Below are 17,718 nucleotides of genomic sequence, written 5' to 3' on the forward strand. Positions count from 1 at the left end.
TTACTATAGCACACATCACCTTCCCGAGAAGTGCTGCAGGGATATTGCTGTGTTTTACTGTAGCACACATCACCTTCCCGAGAAGTGCTGCAGGGATATTGCTGTGTTTTACTGTAGCACATATCACCTTCCTGGGAAGTGCTGCAGGGATACTTTGTATTGCTGTGTTTTACTATAGCACACATCACCTTCCCGGGAAGTGCTGCAGGGATATTGCTGTTTTACTGTAGCACATATCGCCTTCCCGAGAAGTGCTGCAGGGATATTGCTGTATTTTACTGTAGCACATATCACCTTCCTGGGAAGTGCTGCAGGGATACTTTGTATTGCTGTGTTTTACTATAGCACACATCACCTTCCCGGGAAGTGCTGCAGGGATATTGCTGTTTTACTGTAGCACATATCGCCTTCCCGAGAAGTGCTGCAGGGATATTGCTGTGTTTTACTGTAGCACACATCACCTTCCCGAGAAGTGCCGCAGGGATATTGCTGTGTTTTACTGTAGCACACATCACCTTCCCGAGAAGTGCTGCAGGGATATTGCTATGTTTTACTGTAGCACATATCGCCTTCCTGGGAAGTGCTGCAGGGATACTTTGTATTGCTGTGTTTTACTATAGCACACATCACCTTCCCGGGAAGTGCTGCAGGGATATTGCTGTTTTACTGTAGCACATATCGCCTTCCCGAGAAGTGCTGCAGGGATATTGCTGTTTTACTGTAGCACATATCACCTTCCCGAGAAGTGCAGCAGGGATATTACTGTAGCACACATCACCTTCCCGGGAAGTGCTGCAGGGATATTGCTGTTTTACTGTAGCACATATCGCCTTCCCGAGAAGTGCTGCAGGGATATTGCTGTATTTTACTGTAGCACATATCACCTTCCTGGGAAGTGCTGCAGGGATACTTTGTATTGCTGTGTTTTACTATAGCACACATCACCTTCCCGGGAAGTGCTGCAGGGATATTGCTGTTTTACTGTAGCACACATCACCTTCCCGAGAAGTGCTGCAGGGATATTGCTGTGTTTTACTGTAGCACACATCGCCTTCCTGGGAAGTGCTGCAGGGATACTTTGTATTGCTGTGTTTTACTATAGCACACATCACCTTCCTGGGAGGTGCCGCAGGGATATTGCTGTTTTACTTTAGCACACATCACCTTCCCGAGAAGTGCTGCAGGGATATTGCTGTGTTTTACTGTAGCACATATCGCCTTCCTGGGAAGTGCTGCAGGGATACTTTGTATTGCTGTGTTTTACTATAGCACACATCACCTTCCTGGGAGGTGCCGCAGGGATATTGCTGTGTTTTACTGTAGCACATATCGCCTTCCCGAGAAGTGCTGCAGGGATATTGCTGTGTTTTACTGTAGCACATATCGCCTTCCTGGGAAGTGCTGCAGGGATACTTTGTATTGCTGTGTTTTACTATAGCACACATCACCTTCCTGGGAGGTGCCGCAGGGATATTGCTGTGTTTTACTGTAGCACACATCACCTTCCCGAGAAGTGCTGCAGGGATACTTCGTATGTCTTTCTTTTTCTTTAGTACATTTTTGATAGCAGGACAGGCTTATGGCAGGGTATTTTTCTGACAGACTTGTGCCCACGTTTAATTTTTCCTGCATCATCCCATTTGAGTAGCATGCAGTCCGAATGGCCGTGCGGTGTGGTTTTCGCCATCTTTTTCTTTGCCCTTCCTCATGTCTTTTCAAGTCTAGAAATGCCATTAAAGGAATACACATTGGCAGAATTCAGCTTGCTTTCCCACCAAATTCAGGGTGTGGGTATCTGACCGGATTAGTGGGGTGGGGATTGTAATGTTGTCCAATCTTTATTTCAGCCAGCGGGTTGTCTGTTCCTGGACAGATGTGAGGCCAAAGGCTGCCAAGAATAGGACAGCCCTGGCCAGTTTGAAGGGTGCATGTTCTTGCCATTGGGTGCTTGGGATCAGAAGGAGAGCATCCCGGAGCTATAATCAGATCATGAACTAGAGCCAAGACCTAGAGGAATGGAAGCGCCATGATAAAGAAACCCGGGTAGGCTATTGCATTGATAAAGCAAAGTCCCGGCGAAGCAGGCCTCTTTTCAAGAAGGCTGCCCTGCAAAGCCCTGTTAGCATCCTGCGACCATCTGGTAGGCTCCAGTGCTTCAGTCGCCACCCAAGCTGGAGCTTTCAACTCTGCAGGTTGTCCATTTGTGGCCTAAAATCGCCCTCACTGCGGTAGCTGCCCTCCTGCACTTGGAGTGCTCTTCCTGGAGCAGTTTATTTTTTTGTTGCCACATGTCTCACCTGCCGCCCCCTTTGCTGCTGCTCATCTCGGGTATGTGCTGGGGGTTCTCCTCCTGTCCTGGAACCCACTGTTGCTGCGCTCCTGATGAGCCAGGGCTATCCTACTGACATTTTTTTAAACCAACACATTGGAGCTCGGCACTACCATATAGTCGACCCCTGGACCCTCTGCAACCAAATCAATAGCAGAATGAAGTTGGTTTGGCAATGCTGATTATCCTAAGGGTGGTCACTCCGAAGATTGGAGTTCAGGGCACAAACCGGTCGCCATGGGGCTTGTGTGCAATAAGTTTGCGCCCCTTATACACCCTTTCCTGGTCAGGATCTGTGGAGTTCTAGCCAGAACCCTGCCCCCCCACCCCCCACCCGAAACTCCCACTGCAACTCCTAGTGGGATGGAATTGAGAGTCCCCATAAATGTATGGCATACCTGTTAGACCCCGAAAGGGCTTTATTCTGGAGCCTGGAGCTGTGGGCATCCTGTTGGCTTTGCTGAGGCTTGTTTCAAAGAAACCTCTCTAAAACGTCCTGCTTCTTTCATGGGGTCCTGGAACTTTGACCACTCTTACGTACCTGGTAGAGCAGGGCAGCTTATGCATTATAGGCCTCTTAATGGTTACTGCCGTTTACCCTGCTTTTACGGTTCAATGGCAAAGTGTAGGTGATCTCACTTCAAGCTCCCCAAATGCGCTCTTGTGTGTGTTGTACTTTAGTAACAATTGCTTGTCTTTTACTTCACCTACTTGGGAGTTAGGCCTAGTATTTCTTTGTACTCTTAGGTTGCTGGTCATATTTGAGTGCCCCATATTAGCTTAACTGCACTACACCACACCCATAACCCCTGATGTCTGAATTATCTTGGTACAGTTTGGCTTGACCGAAGTTTTCATTCCCCTTTTCATCTACCACTGACCTGGTTCCGAAAATCTCTGCCAGTTTACGTGGAGGAATAAAGGGTGTTAATAGCTGTATAGGTTGCATGTGTGATTGTGCCCAAGTAAATGGGCACAGGTTGGTGTTGCCGAGCAGTGCTCATGTCTGCCTTTTTGTATGGTTTTTATCGCCAGGCACAGGCTGCAGTGCTGGAGGCTCTTCCTCGTTTGAAGCAGTTGCATATGCGATTGTACCGAGTGAACGGTGCGTGCATGAGTGAATGTGCACGGTGCAGTGTGTGCACCGGTGGGTGTTGCCGAGCAGTGCTCACGTCTGCCCTTTTGTATGGTTTTTGCAGTTACCGCCAGGCACAGGCTGCAGTGCTGGAGGCTCTTCCTCGTTTGAAGCAGTTCAGAATCCCCACACGGCGGCCGGAGGACTACTTCGCAGAGATGGCCAAAACTGACCAGCAAATGCAGAAGGTGAGTGCGGCCATGCGATTAGGATGGTGTATGAACAGGAGTGAAACGCTGCTTTCTGGCGTCCGAGATTAAAGGGCTGCTGCAGGCACCTGTCATACTTTAATTCCTTTGTTCCAAACTGTGCGACTCTACCCTGATGTTAAGAGACTCTACCCTGCTCCATGCCTCCTGGCCGCGTTGTGTTCTCCACTATCCCGGTGCCCCTCGTGATTCACCACCCCTTCTCAACCCAGCAGAATTACCATGTACCCTTAGCGCCCCCTCTCCTAAACCTTGCATTGTCTTTGTGGCCCTCTGTATTTATTTAAACTGTTCCCCTCACCAGGGACTTGATTGACACCCCTGTAGCTCCTGCTGTGCTGTAGGGCCCTGTAATGGGCTCAATTCGTGTGGATGCATTTGGCCAGTGGAGATGCTGGGTGCAGCTTGTGTTACTCTAGTGCCCACATTCTGGCCTATTCCTGACAACTATGCCTGACCCTTGCATCCGACCCGTGCGTTTTGGAACTGCTCTACCTAGATCCACTGGCACTTGAACCTTAGCTGTACCGTCCAGAGTTTAGCTGGGACTTTGTGGAGCCCATTCTGCTCCCATGTTAAATCTCCCTATGAACTGGTCTGTCCCGTGGCCTGCTTCTGCACCCAGGCTCTACAGCAGCTGATCTATATCAAACCTAATAGTGCAGCTTCTGAATCTTGTAGTCACATGATATGCATAGGCCACCATCTTGAGGTTGCCCCGCCGTATTGCATCTAGTCGACGTACTATCTCTTTCCTCTGTGTACAGGGGCCCACGTCCTCTGATTGTTTTTCTGACATGACGTGAGTGTACTCCGTATGCGTAGCTGTGCTTTTCTACTGTTTGTGAGGGGGCTGTGTGGATGTATGTGATTTTAATCGAAGCACAGAAAGATGTTTACTGGCTACTATTCTCTGAGGCTTGTGAATTAGCTTTGATTCACATGCTTTGCAGAGACTCTCTGGACTAGCTTGCAGTATTTTGTGAAGGTGGTGGGTGCTGTAGTACTGCCTGACCCATCTGGAGCTTGAATGTCCACACAATAATGTTGTGTGAATGGTACTCCATGTTGCAACTTTTACATATTGCGTCTACTGGTGCGCTAGCAGTGACTGTTACATTTGCTCCAGTGCTGCATGTGGAGTGTGCTTTGGGTGTGGACGGGAGAGGTTTCTGCCTGAGTGAGTCAGAGCCCCACTCTAAGGTATAGGTTATGGGAAACGCAGTACAAGTTGGGCTTTATTCTTCAACAATGCTGAGATTTCAGGACAGACCAGCAATTGTTGGATTCCATTGTGGGTTTTGGGAAGTGACACCTGGGGCCTTTGTTTCTTCCACGGCATTCCCTCCCTAGCTGAGGCGTCCTTAACCCCTGGTTAGTGCTAGTGCTCGGTAACCCCTACTGTCTAGTCCCTCTGCCATGCACTGCCGGCTTACTAGCTTCCTTGTGGACTTCCTAACTGGCCTTACTCTGTCGTTGGTTAGTTCCTGCCCTCTATCCCCTTACTACTCTCCTCCTCCCTCTACTCTCTGCCTACTCTAACACCGGTGTTACTCTTTGCTTCCGCCTACCTCCACCTTCCAATGTTGCTACCTTGCTTCCACTGTCCCCTCTCCACTCGACCTTCTCTGCACCGCTGCTGCTCTTACCACCTTGAAGCGTCTTCTATGTGCTAGATGGAATTACCAGTAAATATCTTAGACCAAATAACCGGACAGACCAAAGGAAGAGGTTAAAATGCTGCTTAAATCTCAATGAAAGAAAGCGGGGAGCTAGGACGGCTTTCAAAATAGATGCATGCGTATTCACATTTTATCTTGCGTGTACATAGTTCATATACTTTTACATACGTCATTTATGACCTCATCCTTCCTGGCATTTGGGGCTGGAAGGGATTAGATTAGGGGAATGTGTCTACTTATAGGATTATAGAAGGGTTAACATCTCATTGGCTGCCCCTTGAAACACCCTGAGCTACTTCTACATACATAATATACTGATTATAGCAGTGAATATGTAAATGCACCCTTGTATGTGGAAGTGCATGGCAGGCTCTGATTGGTTGGCAACCACATCCAACCTTGGACTTACGGCTTGTTTTGCAGCACTGGAGAGAAAATGAAACCTCGGTGCTTGAGATGGGTCAATTCGACATTTCTTTCCTGGCTTTCCCAATTAGTCCATCGCATTTTATCGACTTGATCCTTAGCCCAAGTCTTCTGTTTGTAGTTGACCTCGTAGTCTGCGCACTGTTCTGTGAGCACACCACTAACTTAACTTGAAGCTCTAATGAATAGCCTTTGTTTTGAGTTCTTCATCGCTTGTTGGGAGACCACGAATTTGTCCAATTCAGCTCTGCTATTTGATTTAATTGAACAGGGCGCCATTACCCTTGCTGGTCTTCAGAGTCTTGCTCACTCCTCCTCACTTAGGCTTTTTCCTTCGTGGCGGTCCAAAACCTGTCACCTGCAAATATCCTTGTTTCTCCTAATCTAAGCAGAACTATGTCTTGCACACATGGTCTGTTCATCCGACTCCCCTTGTTCATTGCACCCATCTAGCCTCTGACTCCAGGCCAAAGTACTCCCTTATTCTGCATAGGAAAACCGCTTCTTAATCAGTTCTTCAATTTGCAATCCTAGGCTTGTATTTCGAGGTAACTCGGGTTGATTTGTTAGCACAGCCCGTTGTCCATTTTCTTCCAATGGCCGTCCTAAACATTATGTATATAAAAGCTTCTGTATGTCTTTTCTACCTTGAGCTACTGCGTATTTACAGTTATTGGTCAGCAATTTACATCATCTTCTTGCATTCACGATTACTTCATCTTTAGGTACATGTTTCTTTTAGTGCTTCAGTTACATCATCAATCTAGTATTTTCATATTGTTTCATCATAGGTTTGTGCTTCTTCTCAGTGACATCATTGTCAGACTTTTCTTTAGAGGTCGTTCATATTACTCCTAGCGGCATCCTGACACCTTGGCAGCGGTAACCTACTTCCACTGCCTCAATGTGAGGGTATATTCTGAATAGCTGCCTGAGTCCATATCGTCTCTCATACACTCGATGCGGTGTGAGTTCCGAATTGTAGCTCTTCGTCTGCTGTTCAAATAGGACGGTGGTTAGGGGGCAGGGAATAGAGAAGGGGCATCCATCTGCTCCTCTACAGGCGAGAGGGAAGGAGGAGGAGAAAAGGAAAGTCTTGAGAAGTGTCCGTAACTTAAGAAGAACCGGCTCAAGTCTGAGGGGGGCCGGGAGTGCATTCCAGAGGGAGGAACCTGCCAAAGAAAGTGTTCTACCGCACGCTCTGTTTGAACATCTGAACTGCAGAGAGTTGTAGCTAGAGGATCGAAGAACTCTGGTCTGGAGGTATTTAGGAAGAGAGAGCAGGATGTAAAGAGGTTCCAGTCCCCAGACAGTCTTGTAGATGATGCAAAGGGTCTTGCATTTGAACCTTGCAGCCACCGGGAGCCAGTGGAGAAATATTAGGGCTGAGAGATGCAGTCCCCTGGGCTTGAGGCCAACGATAAGTCTTGCAGCCCTATTCTGGATTAGTTGAAGGGGGCGGAGGGAGGAAAGGGGCAGATTGAGGAAGAGGCTGTGGCAGTAGACAGAGCTCTGGAGATATTGAGCTTCTGGGGGAAGGTGAGGAAAAGGAGAATGCCTCTAAGGAGGTGGAGCTGAAATGTGCCTTCTTAGCAAGGTCTGAGATGTGTGGAGAGAAAGCTAAGGAGAAGTCGAAGATGCACCCAAGGTTGTTTGCCTCAGAAGAGGGTGAAGGGGCCCAAGGAGGGTAGCCAGAGAGTGGGGCGTAAATAAGGAGCAGGCGTTCCCAGAAGAAGAATCTGTCTTACTGGCATTAAGGTAGAGATAATTGGTGGAGCACCACGCCTGAATAACAGACAGGCAGTCTGGTTTGAAAGGGAGGAGGAAGAGGAAGGAAGCTTATAAGTGAGCTGTGTGTCATCAGCATAACACTGGAAATTAGGTAATAATGTGGAGATCAAGTGGGCGAGAGGGGAAAGGTAGATGTTGAAGAGCTATGTCGATAGGATAGAGCCCTGAGGGACGCCACAGGTAGAGAGCGAGGTGGAAGAGAGGAAGGGGCCCAATTGTACTTTGGGATGGTCGGTTAGATAGGAAGGAGATCAACCACACCAGTACCCTGTCAGTGATGCCATGGGTATCGTGGAGACGATTTAGGAGGATGGAGTGGTGACAGATGAGAGTTCAAGGAGGATCGCAACAGAGATGGAGTCCAGGTTCAAGAGCAGATATTCACAGGTGTTCAGGAGAGCAGTTTCTGTGCCTCAAGATGCTCTGAAACCAGACTGGGGGTCATGGAGCCAGCCAGCCAATCGGTGTGTAAGATCGGTTGAGAGATGACCAGCTTCTCCATGATTTTGCCCAAGAAAGGGTTGATGGAGATAGGGCAGTAGGTAGCCAGGAAGGAAGGGTCATCGGACAGCTTTTTTTTTTAGGGTGCACAAGAGTGCTTGAGAGGTTGTGGGAAGGAGCCAGTGGCAGAGGAGTTATTACAGACGTTTGCCGAGGCAGGGGATTGAGAGGTGATGTTGACCTTGGTGGTTCTGGAGGAACAAGGGAGCACCTATTTGGAGGAGACTTTCATAGAGCTGACTACTCTAGAGACCTCAACTGGTGCAATGGGGGAGAAGGAGGAGAGTATGGGAGGAGGGGGTGACAAGGGAGGCAAGAGAAGAGGGGAGGTCAGGGGGGAGTAGGTGACAGTGAGGACAGGATGTCTTGTGTTTTGGAGGCAAAGTGGGAGGCCTGGGCAGAGGGCCTGGGAGGGAGGAGAGAATGAGACTGCAGTAGAATTGGCCAGTTCCTTGCAGATTTGAAAGCTTTCAGCCGTGTTATGGGTGGCCCCGGTAATACAGACATAGGCATGGGCCCTCTTCTTGGTGCAGATGGTGAGTCTATATTGACTTTGGAGCAGGCGGCAGGCCAGTTTATCAGAGGATGAGCCTGAGGCCTGCCATTTCCGCTCAACAGCTTTGCACTTGCGTTTCAAAGCTTCCAAGACGGAGTAATGCTAAGAGTTGCATTTGATGGCGGTCTTCATGCAGATCTTCATGATGGGGGCAATGATGTCCAAGGTGTTTGAGATTGAGAAATTGAGGTTAGCCAGAGCAGAGTGAGGGGAAGAGTCGAGGACAGAAGGGGGGGAGCAGGATGAAGGTAGAGGCAAATGTAGCTACTGACCCACGCTTCATCATTCGAATGACGGAGACTGGCAGTGCGGGCAGGGACATCGTTGGGGGTGGGGCGGGGGGTATTGGGGCGGCTCAAGGTGGGCGGAGAGGTGAGTGGTCAGACCAGGAGAGTGGGTAATAAGAAGATTGGAAAGAGGGATGTCTGTAGAGATGAGAGCAGGATGTGCCAAGAAGAGTGGGGTGGGCCAGATGGAAGAATAGTGAGGGAAAGCGAGTCCTAGAGGTCACAAAAGAGTATAGTAGCCAAATCAGGAGAGTCACGGTGGATGTTTAAGTCCTGAAGGAAGAGCAGTTTGGGGGAGACGACAAGGAAACGGGAGGAGGGGGGTGGATATGGGAGGCCTGTAGATGGTGGCGAGAGTGAGAGAGAGAGGGTAGGGGAGACAGCCTACAGACGAGGCATTCAAAGGAAGAATAGGATTGAGTCGGGATAATGGTGGCAGGAACCCACTGAGGGTAAATCAAAGCCACTCCACCACCAGACTGGGGGGGGGGAGGCTGGGATTGGACAGGATCTTGTAGCCCTCCGAGTGTCAAAAGCAGTGACAGAGCTGGCCTTGAACCACATCTCGGTGAGTGCAAGTACATCAAGGTCAAGATCTTCTAGGAGGCGACAGATGTCAGAGGAATATTTGACAGCAGAGTGAGAGTTCAGGGTAGTTAAGTGGTTGCCCCCTTTAAATGTTTTCTGAGGGGTTGGGGGGGGGGGCACCAGGGTGTGGCGCCACCACATGGTCTTAGGGGAAAAAGCATGGATGAGAGTAGGAGGGGTGGTAAGGGGTGGTAACAGAGGGAGTGAAGTTGAAGAGGCGGAAGACGTCTGTCAGAAGGAGGAGGTTGGACTGAGAGCCCTGGGCCATGATAGTTCCATTGCGATAGACATTAATGATGCACCTGGAGGATGTGAAATGAGCCAAGAGTACTTCCCATCTGGTGCCACCATTAGTGGGTGAGGAAGAAAAAGGGGGTGGGCAGAGACCATGTGGGCAGGCCGTATGTCAGGTGAACAAACAGCAAAGAGAATGTCAGTTTTAGTTTGTCTGGAGGAAGCGTTTACATAGGTGTCGGCAATGGGCAGACCAGGGTTGGAGATCGAGTGCCTTCTTAAATTTCTTCCTTCCAGACTTTTAAAGAGAGGGTGGATAGTTGATGGAGAAGCAGTTAGAATAAATGGGAGGGACGGAGGCCACCATGGGGGCAAAGAAAAATGGGTTTAGGAAGAGAGTGGGAGAGAGACAATGGAACACGGTGCATGAAAATCATTTACCAGGTGGGCGAGCAGATATGAGGAGCAGAACAGTCCTAAGTATCTAGAGTTTGAGTAAGCCCAAGAGCAAAACCAATTGGTACATTACTAATGCACAGTTCGAAAATCAATTTGCGTACAGAGAGATGTGAAGGCCATCTAGATTTGAGTCAAAACTACATGTAAAACACCCAGCCTCAAATTCAAAAATACATGTGCAACAAACCTAGATTAAAAATTAAAAATGCATGTGGAAGACACCCAGAATCGAGTGAGCAGTGATTATGTAAGGGACATCAAGAGTCAAAGTGAAAGAAATGAGTAGTCCAGAACAGTCCAGAGTGAGGCCAGCAGCCACCAGTGGAGTGAGGATCAGATTAATGCACTTAGTGAGACATGAACATGGGCTGTTGGCGAGGGCATGGAGAGCATTGCATGGGCTTGAAGAAATCACTGGGAGCAGTGGAGGTGGCCTACCAGTGAGACAGAGCAGAGGTACAGTGCAGGGAACAGAGGAGATGAAACGAGCTGACTAGGCCGCGTTAAATGTGGAGAGGGGGAAATCCATATCGTAAGGTGGTGTAGGGAACAAAGGAGATGGAACGAGCTGGCTAGGCCGCATTAAATGTGGAGAGGGGGAAATCCATATCGTAAGGTGGTGTAGGGAACAAAGGAGATGGAACGAGCTGACTAGGCCGCGTTAAATGTGGAGAGGGGGAAATCCATATCGTAAGGTGGTGTAGGGAACAAAGGAGATGGAACGAGCTGACTCGGCCACATTAAATGTGGAGAGGGGTAAATCCATATCGTAAGGTGGTGTAGGGAACAAAGGAGATGGAACGAGCTGACTAGGCCGCGTTAAATGTGGAGAGGGGGAAATCCATATAGTAAGGTGGTGTAGGGAACAAAGGAGATGAAACGAGCTCACTAGGCCGCGTTAAATGTGGAGAGGGGGAAATCCATATAGTAAGGTGGTGTAGGGAACAAAGGAGATGAAACGAGCTGACTAGGCCGCGTTAAATGTGGAGAGGGGGAAATCCATATAGTAAGGTGGTGTAGGGAACTAAGGAGAAAAAAGGGAGAGTGCAGGCAAAATTCTTTTGAGGGGGTCGAGGTCAAATGAAAGGGGAGGCTCGTGGGATACAGCGAGCAAAGGGCTTACCCACTGTGAAGCGCTGGAGGATCCGGTGATGGAGCAAAGATGGAGACCCCTCTTGGCCCTCCCAAGGCCTGACTGGGCCAGACAGGGAGGGACCTGGCTCTTAGATGAGGCCCTTTGAGGGGCCGGCGATCGCCAACAGGCTCCTCCTGCTCCAGGAAATGGAAACTGAGCAACCAATCGGTGTGGGGCTTGTCCTTTCTCTGCACAGGTGGTCATGATGCTGTGCGGGCGGCCATGTTTGAACAAAGTCCCACGCTGTTCCGAAGTTGTAGCGCAAAGGTGTGTTGTATTGTATTTTGTTATTTATATAGCGATCTTTCCCCACTTGCGTAGCCTCAATGCGCTTTTTTCCATGGTTGGAACGCCCTTGGTGACGGTAGTCGACGTGGTTGGAAATTCTAGGGAGTTTAGCTCAGGAGATGCATGTGTGCATTTTGCCGTTCTAAGACTTGAGTGGTTGGCAAGGCTCGACTAAGCAGCCCAGGAGCGGTCAGACACATGGGTGGGTGCTGTTGGGGGTTAGAGATAGATTTCTATTTTTGAGAGAGTCTATGAGAGGCCAGCTATACCGGGTTCCTTTCGGATGGTGGTCGCTGTATGCTAGTAGCAGAGTTGTTAAGGTACGTCAGGTGTTTGTTTGGACGGCTGTGTGTGATCTAGACTAGATGTGCTTAGCCGTATTCTATCGTTCATGGATGTTTGGCCGTGCCTGCGGCCTGGGTTCACACTACTGGTGTGAGATATACATACCCTAGGCTGCGAGATTGATCGGCTGGGCCGATATTTGTCCTGGTCTATAATTGAGAGTCCTGTACCAATGGGCCTAGGTTTCATATTGTAGCAGGTATCTGTGTATATTAAACACAGATGGGGCTACATCTAGATTTCAGAATCCTGTTTACTGGGAGAGAGGCCTATGTTTCATAGTGCAGTAGGTTTGAGCATATGGTAAACAAAGACGGATGCTACGCCTAGATTTGGGAATCCTGTATACTGGGAGAGAGGCCTAGGTATCACAATGCAGTAGGTTTAATCGTACAGTATACCGAGATGGAGGCTACACCTATTTTTGAGAGTCCTGCATAGTGCGCGGGAGGCATAGGTTTCCAAGTGTAGTAGACCTCATGCAGTAAGCACGGAGGAGGCTACACCTACATTCGAGTATCCTGCAAGGTTGAGTAGTGTGGGGGGGTGCTAGGCTTCTCAGGCCGTAGGTTTCTGTAATGTAACGATCTTTGATGGTTCGTGGTACCAAGATTTGGGAATACATTAGTAGTGGGAGAATGGTAGTGTTGAGGGCTTGCCTGAATGAGCAATCAAGGTTAACAGTGGCAGTGATTACTTAGTGATGGGCGTGTGCTACCCTGGGCTTCTTATCTCATTGTTAGTCGTCTCTCATGTGGACTGGTGGGCGGGGGCGCGATCAGAATGTTGCGGGTGTGCCACAAGAAAGCTGCTGGCTTACTAGAGTACTAGTCGTCTGGCAGTGTTGTTGAGCAATATGTGGTGGTATGTCAGGATGTGTAGCGTTAGGGAATTCCAGATTGGCGCTTGGACGGAGCAGTAGGAACCGCCAAGCCTTGTGGAGGTGTGGGGTAGGATCAGTAGGCAAAATGCAGTGTGAGATCTGAGCTTCCTAGACGGTTGGTAGGGGACAATTTTGTCTTTGGAGGAATTCAGAGCCGGTGTTGTGGATTGCACAATGGGTACTACACATGGCTTTGAAGGTGAAGCGTCAGGCAATAGAGGGAGCCAGTGGAGGACTCTCGGGGTAGGGCTGATGTGTTCTCTGGCGGGCAGGTTAATGAGTAGGCGTGCTGCCCCATTTTGGATTCTTTGGAATTTCCTTAGTTGGGATGCAGGGGCTCCTAGGTAGAGGCAGTTTGCGTAGTCTAGGCGGGAGAGGATGATGGAGTTGATGGGCGAGAAACAGTGGGGATAGGTGCGGTAGGGGAAAGTCCGACTGAGGATATGTAGGTGGAAGAAATTGGTTTTGGATACACTGGTGGTGTGTTGGTTGAGGGATAAATCTGAGTCTAATTTGCATCCAAGGTTTTTAACCACGTTGGAGGGTGCTGGTGCTTGTCCTAGTGATTCGGGCCATGGGATTGGTTGGGGGGATGAATGATCTTTCCCGCAGACTAGGATTTCCGTTTTCCCAGGGTTGAGGATGAGGTGGTTGGTCGTAATCAAGTGATTCATGTCTGAGAGGCACGAAATTCCAACCAACGAAAAAATATGCATCGAAAATGTTTGTGTTTAACGGTTAATATTGTTTGGGGTGGTTTTGTAAAGGGTCAAAATAGAGGGTTAGAGGAGGGGCCCAAAAAAGTGCACTTTTTTCATTGGTTCAAATTCGATGGAAAAAATGTTGTTGAAACATTTTTCGATGCAAAGACCATAAACCAGGCATGATGACGCGTCAGGGCTGCCAGAGCCTTCGGAGTTTGGGATTTTGAGGATGATCTGTGTATCGTCTGCATAGTTGTAGCAGGTAAGGTTGTACGAGCGGATGATTACGGGGATGGGATGTATGTAGAAATTGAAGATTAACGGTGACGTGGACGCCCCTTGGGGGGAGACACCTTTACTGGTCGAGGTCAATGATTTGCGACCGGTTAGAGATAAAGGAAGAGACCCACGAAAGGGCTGTGCTTTTGATTCCAAGTGTTTGTAGTCTGACTAGTAGAATCGAGTGATCGAAGGCTGCCGAAAGGTCCTAGCAGGATGAGTACCGTGCAGCCATCTGCGTTGGCTGCTCTTTTTAGGTCATCTCAGATGGAGACTAGGAAGGATTCTGTTCCCCTGATTGTGCTGGGTTTAGGAGGTTGTTGGCTTCGGCAAATTGGCCAAGCTGTTTGTAGGCCACGCAGTCAATCAGTTTGGCGATGAAATGCGTTTTAGAGATAGGTCGGTAGTTTTGGGGAGGAGCAGGTAAATAGTTGGTTTTTTGAAAATGGGTTTGGTGTAGGATATTTTAAGGGCTTTGGGGAAGGATCCTGATGTGAGTGATAAAGGATTGCACGCGCAACGTTGCCTACACAGGTGGAGGTTAGTATCTTTTTTTTAGCATTGAGGGTGTGCAAGGATCTTCCGGGGAGCCTGACGGGCGGCTGACTGCTACCAGCGAGAGGAATTCTTGATGTGTGATGGGAGAGAAAGAATCGAAAGAAGGTTGTGATTGTGGGCGGGGGGGTTTGGGTGGAGGGACAGTGGACGGGTGGTGGTGGTAGGATTTTTAGTTTTGCGATGATGGCATTGTGTCTTTCTTTGGCGGCATTATAGAAGTGGAGCGAAAGGGTGTTGTATAGGGCTTGGGAGCTAGGAGTTGTCAGGCAGCGCATGTGGGGGCTTTGAATTCTACTATGATTTTATGTAGTTCCTTAATTGGGTTGCAAGCATTTTGGATTCGGTTCCCGTAGAATGATTTCTTGCTTTTTCTGATTTCCGATCTCTAAATTCTGGTTGACCTTGCTAGGGTGGTTTTGTTATGGTTTCAAAAGGGGTGAGGAGTTTTTTGGTGTCGGGACCACGGGTCCTCTGCGCACCTCCTATTAATGTTTATTGGTTAGCCTGCCGCCTGGCACATGGTTTGTCTGGGTACCAACTCCTAGGTGCCCAGTTGATTTGATGCTTGGTGGGGTGACAAACCTTTGTTAATTGTGGGCGCTGGCTGGGTTTGATAGTCCAATTGCCGAGAGATCCGACAGTATAGTAATAGTCCAGTCCTTGGGTCATGTGCGTGGTAGTTTATTTGTGTTTTCACAATATTATAGACAATAGCCTTTTGTGCCAATTTGGTGAAACAAAAGAAAAAGCAGACGAGTGTTTCAACCAAAGTCTTTACCAAGGCAAAGATCAAGTGGCAGCAGACCCGAGGTAGAGCTGGTGGCTGGTGGCCCAGGTAAGAGTGCCAGGTGGAGGTTGGTCAGCCTATCTCTCGCCGTGGTGGCGCTGCGTGTGCACGGTCCGCTGGAATCTATGAATGTTCGGTTTTGTTATGGGCTGAAGGGTCTGCTCGCCAAGCCCGTTCCAGACGGTGCTTGAGAGTTTTGAGACGTTTGAGGTTGGGGGTGAACCACCACGGTGTTGGTCCAGATCTCTGCAAAGTATGTATTTAGGGGGTGAGGGGTTTGAGGCCATTGGTAAGCCAGAGGTCGAAGGAATCTATTGCTGGTGGTCCTTCCGCGTGGAGGAGTGAGTTGAGGGAGTTGCGGAGTGAGAATTCAACATCTGGGGTGATTACCACTTTGTTCGATAGTGGGTAAGTGGAGGGGGCTGTTGGTGGTGAGCGTGTGGGGTGTTGGCCACTGACCACAGTGTTGAGTGGTATGTTGAAACCAAGTGCTGAGTAATCGGTCCATGACAGGGAGTGCGGGGGCTGGGTAGATTTGTTTGTGGTGCTGAATATTGCATGAAGGGTGTGGCCTCTCATGTTGGTGGGAGTGGACATGTGGTTTTTCAGATTGAGTGGATCTAGACTGCCTGTGAATGCCCTGGTCATAGCGTTTGAAGGGGAGTCAAACCATATGTTGAAGTCTCCAAGGATGGTGAGGGTTGGGTGTAGGTTGAGGTTGGCAGCCAGTGCTTCACCAAATATGTCTGCAAAGTTTTTGTTATAGCCGGGGGGTCTGTAGAGGAGTGGGAAGCTGTGTAAGGCGGATGGTGCGAGTTGAAGTTTTACCACGAGAGATCATAGTTTGCGGTGCTGGTGGAGGTGGCCTTGGCTATTAGCTTGAATCGGTCTTTGTGCAAATTGCAAGCCCCCCTCCCCTTCGTGATCTGTTCCGGACACTGAGAATGTAACCAGGTGGGAAGGTCTTGTGCGCGAGGGCTTCGTAGTCATCCGAGAACCAGGTCTCGGTATTGAATAGGATGTCTGGGTTTTCTTCTGTGATGAGGTCATAGATGTGGAGTTTATTTTTGGAAACTGACCTGGCGTTGATGAGGGTGCAAGATATTTGGTGGGATGCCTTTGTTGGTAGAGGGCAGGTAGGGTTGGGGAGGGGGGGGGCGGTCGGGGTCTGATGTGGGAGGAGGTTCAGAAGGGGGAGGTGGAATGTGGGTATGAGGGAGCAGGTGGGGTGGGCGAACAGGGGACTGGCAGTGGGGAGGTGGAGTGTGGAGATGAGGGAGCAGTTGGAGTGGGGGGGACAGGGGCGGGGGAAGAGAGCTAGGACTGGTTGGGTGCGGGAGGTGACGTTTTGCTCCTATATTGCAGTGGCAGTGGTTGCGAACTGTGTCAGGGAATGGGTGATGCTAGGGGGGCATTAGGTGCCTGCGGTCTCGCCCTTTATTATGAGCGGTTGTGGGTGTATGGGAGAGAGTGGGTGGTTCTCTGGTGAATGGGATGTTGGCTAGCGCTTCTTTTGCTGAACAAAGGGTGGGGAAGTGGGAGTTGGGGGTGGTGTGTAGTTGATGGGGAGAATGTAAGTGGGAGGTGTCGGGGTTGGGTGCTGGCGTGGTTGGAATGTGATGGGGCTATTAGGTGTCTTGCTGCATTCTGTGGTGTGTTCCTTGGGGGGGATGCTCCCTAGTCCGTCTCTCCATCTTGCCAATCTTATTTGCACAGAGCAAGATCTGCGGGTGGGGGAAGAGTGTGATAGTTTGAGGCAGGTACGTTTAGTGAGGGCGGTGGATAAGGTGGGGGTGAGGAATGAGAGTTAAGGGTGCTCTGTGGAAGGGGTGTGGGCTGTGTGATGGTGGGGGTAGTGAAAGACTGCAGTGGGTCTCGTTGGGGCTAGAGGTGCACCGAGAACTGCCCAGATGTGGCCTGTGAATGACACGGCACCTAGTTGACTTTGGTGCGCCGTTGAGGCCTAGACTTCACAATGCAGTTTGAGTACTAGGTGGGACAGAGCTACCTTTGTGTACAAGACGAAACACTGCTAGATCTGGGAGTCCTGTATAGTGCGAGAGAGGCCTGCGCCTAACAATGCAAAATGAAGACAAGACAGACACAGCTAGATTTGAGGTTCCTGACAAAACACACCTAGATATGAGAGACCTGTATAGTGGGAGAGAGGCCTACACTTAACACTGCAAATAAAACACAGCTAGATTAGATAGTGGGAGGGAGGGAGGCAGTGGAAAGTGATCGCAGTATTTTACAGGTGTAGGTAGGTTTGCTAAGTGGTCAGGCTTCCATGCCACTCCTACCGTACTAGTCGCTGCTGGTTAACAGCTGACCACTGGCTTCCCCTGCTGCCACCTGCAGACACGATATTGAGCCACCTCTTGTAGGAGTCGCCCTTTGCCTTGGGGCCCTTAGCCGCAGGGGCTGCACGGGCAGAGGGCTGCCCTGGGGAGGTCAGTTAAAGTGAGTGAACAAGCCAATCACGGGCTGGGAGGAGGGCGGGAAGGGGATACACCAAACACTGGGAGAGAGAAGGGTGCAT

The 17,718-nt window shown here is 49.6% G+C and overlaps 1 protein-coding gene across 4 annotated transcripts in view; it reads left to right on the forward strand.

Annotated features, from left to right (window-relative positions):
* EBNA1BP2 (EBNA1 binding protein 2) overlaps window positions 1-17,718 on the forward strand; it is a 117,077-nt gene that overhangs the window by 39,426 nt on the left and 59,933 nt on the right. For all 4 annotated transcript variants that reach the window (XM_069642452.1, XM_069642450.1, XM_069642451.1 and 1 more), the window contains exon 5: window positions 3,529-3,652. In XM_069642452.1, the coding sequence (XP_069498553.1) occupies window positions 3,529-3,652 (124 nt within the window). The remainder of the gene's footprint in view (window positions 1-3,528; window positions 3,653-17,718) is intronic.

The sequence above is a fragment of the Ambystoma mexicanum genome, chromosome 1q (genome assembly GCF_040938575.1).
Source record: "Ambystoma mexicanum isolate Mex_15411 chromosome 1q, UKY_AmexF1_1, whole genome shotgun sequence".
Lineage (NCBI taxonomy): Eukaryota > Metazoa > Chordata > Amphibia > Caudata > Ambystomatidae > Ambystoma > Ambystoma mexicanum.